This window comes from Adiantum capillus-veneris, chromosome 19 (assembly GCF_014529385.1).
Source record: "Adiantum capillus-veneris isolate H3 chromosome 19, ASM1452938v2, whole genome shotgun sequence".
NCBI classification, from domain to species: domain Eukaryota; kingdom Viridiplantae; phylum Streptophyta; class Polypodiopsida; order Polypodiales; family Pteridaceae; genus Adiantum; species Adiantum capillus-veneris.
This window is the reverse complement of record NC_140949.1, coordinates 53,438,742-53,441,463: the sequence shown is the minus strand read 5'-3', so window position 1 is coordinate 53,441,463 and position 2,722 is coordinate 53,438,742. Positions and strand designations below refer to the sequence as shown.

Sequence of the window (2,722 nt, the reverse complement as noted above, 5' to 3'; positions counted from 1 at the left end):
TTTCCCTAGAAGAAGCAAAAGAGGACACATATCCAGATTGGACAGGAAGATTTGGATGTACCAGAGGATTATCTGAGAGACAGAAAGAAGGAAGAAGTGGAAGATAAACCAGATTTATTATCAAATTTTGAGGGTCACCAAGAAGAAATTCCGGGGGATTAGTTCCACCAGGGGGGAGTTATGGCAGTCAAGTTCCACTAGGAGGAAGTGCAGGAAGTTGATTACCACCAGAATTAGGAATCAGATAAGTTTGTAAAATTAGAATTCAAATCAAAATGACTGTTGCAGAGTTTGAAGTCAAATTGTGGAATCTGAAATTAGAACTGTTGCAAACGTGGAAGTCAGAAAGCAGCCAAAGTTCAAATCAAAGTTCTAGCGGATAAGCTCCATGCGGAGTCAAAAGAAGAAGAGGAAGAAATGCAAGGTATGCATGAGTCGGAAGCATGAAGTGGAGGATTTCCCATGTGCAGTTGATGAGTGCTCAAAGGGAGATGCATGTAGGAAGTGGTGTATGGTGGATTTCTGTTCAAAACTTCAAAAATTTAGCCGAAGAATGCATAAAGCATCAGTTGATGGGACACAGGTAGCATGGGATAAGTTGGAAGATTTTAAGGATGACTTAGAGAGGGCATATGAGTGGTTGACTAGTCATAAAGGAAAGAGGAGGACATCATGTTCCAGCAGGAAGGAGGTGAGAAAATTGCAAGAAGCATGTGAGAGATTGAGGGATGCATATGCGACTGAGTTTGAAGATGAATTAAGTGATGATGATGGCGGATGGGTTGGCTTGGAGACAAACATCCATCATGTGGGGATACCAAAGGTGGAGGAGAAGGAGGTGCAAAAGGATGTTGGCCAAGAGAGCCTAAAACTGCCCCTAGATACCCCTACCCTACCATTGGAGTGTGCTCATAGAGTGGAGACGGAATATCCATTGCTAAAATTGATTTCGATGTTGTCACTTGTCAATGAGATTTATTATTCAGAGGAGAAGCAAATCATACATATTGAGGATGTTGTTCACAAAAATCAAAGACCATTTGAAGAGGCGGATAATGTGAGGAATGGACAGGTGGATAGTCGGATGAACGAAGAGGTGATGGATAGAGAGAGGAATGAAGAAGAAGAGGTGATTGATTTATTTTTGGGTTCAATTGAGAATGTATGTAGGATTACAAATGAAGAGTCAAAGCAGGAAGAAGTTTCAAAAATTAGATGTACTCAGGAGGAATTTGCAGCAACAACAATGAACAACTCAATTCCGGAGGAATTATCACCACGAAGATCCACTGATGTAAATATGTAGTTAGTAAATCTTGTAGAAATTGTACCCCAACAATGTACACAGTAGTTTCGATCAGAAAATCAATGGGTGGTAGCTCAGAAAATGCAAGTGGGAAGTTGGAAAGAAGACCATGTGGAGGATCAGCAATATCAGCAGGATAAAAGGTAGCAAGGTAAGTAGGAGCAACATGAGGTCAGGGAACAGAGCCGGGGCAAAAACCCTAGTTACCTCTATCCTACCGTGGAAGTGTGTCCATGAAGCACAGGAGGATTATTCCTTTTTGACTAATCGAAGCGTCATGCTCATTGGGAATTCACATACATTTGAAGAGGACAGTTGTCAGCAGCAACTAGAGGATGTGCATGCTAATGCGGATATCATGGCAGAATTGTGTCATTTCAAGTGGACTTCAAAGAAAATGTCAAAAGAGGATGTCAAAAGAGCCAAGCAACAATTGCAGCAGCAAGGACCAGAAGATGACAGTAGCATAACGGAGGAGATTGAGGATGATGATATTCATATTGGAAGTTGGAGGTGGCATTCCATATTGTGGCAGTTTCATATAGATGGAAATGAAGAGATATTGAGGGCAAATTTTCAGTTGATAAAGCAAGTCAAATTTTGGAAGATGCCGAATGTGATTCAAACTCAAATTCAGATTTCAATTTAGATTCGGTCTCAATTTTGGATTTGGATTCAATTGCAAATTTTGATGCAAAGACCAATTCATATGCAAATTTTAATGGAAGCCATGGAAAGCTTGATGAAGAGGTATGACAATCAGTGTCACAAGGAGGATGACATCGATACTTAGTGGGGATTAACAACATCATTTTCTTCTTGGAGTGGACAAAATCAGAACAAATATGAAGGAGTTGAAAGGGCACTGTTGTATAAGGGACATGAAGAGTTGTATCCCAAGTGTCAGATTTTGGTTCAGATTCATATTCTGAGTGAGATTAAGATTCAGATTGGAATTCAGATTCAGGCGAAAATGCAGATGCAAATTCAAATATTAAAAGTTCTTGAAATTCCATAGTGGATGTTGCGAAAGGCTAAAGATATTGCAGCAAATGATGAAGACATCTTTGGAAATGCAGATGGAGCTGAATTTTATCATGGCGATTGTCAAGCTATTTTTCAATTTGGGAGTCAAGCAGATGATGTAAATGTGGAAGTAGAGGATGTTCAGTAGAATGCAGATTTAATGTCAAAGTATGTTCAACATGCAAAACGGATTTTGGAGGAATTTTTTAGTGCATGGGATCTGAGTAAATGGTCCGTAAGTGGAAGGCGGAGTTGAGCAGTGGGGTTTCGAAACCAAATCAGAATTTGGCAGGTGGAGTGGAATCGGAAGTGGAAAAGCAGGTAGAATCGGAAGTGGAAAAGCAACGGATCCAGATTTTGTGGCAGAAAAGGCTTTGGAGACAGACGCAG

The 2,722-nt window shown here is 40.4% G+C and overlaps 1 protein-coding gene across 1 annotated transcript; it reads left to right on the top strand.

Moving 5' to 3' along the window:
• Window positions 1-952: 952 nt before the first annotated feature.
• LOC147434033 (uncharacterized) lies at window positions 953-2,454 on the top strand. The gene is made up of 2 exons (XM_086489866.1): window positions 953-1,898; window positions 2,386-2,454. Exons 1-2 carry the CDS (start codon window positions 1,416-1,418, stop codon window positions 2,452-2,454), a joined length of 552 nt encoding a protein of 183 aa, XP_086345992.1. The 5' UTR covers window positions 953-1,415.
• Window positions 2,455-2,722: the final 268 nt, after the last annotated feature.

What these genes read in the sequence shown, in the direction of transcription:
- LOC147434033 (XM_086489866.1), top strand. Translation starts at nt 1,416, where the DNA reads ATGTGGAGGATCAGCAATATCAGCAGGATAAAAGGTAGCAAGGTAAGT. An exon ending in ATTTTCAGTTGATAAAGCAA is followed by an intron (nt 1,899 to 2,385) that starts GTCAAATTTTGG and finishes TTGGAAATGCAG; the next exon opens with ATGGAGCTGAATTTTATCAT.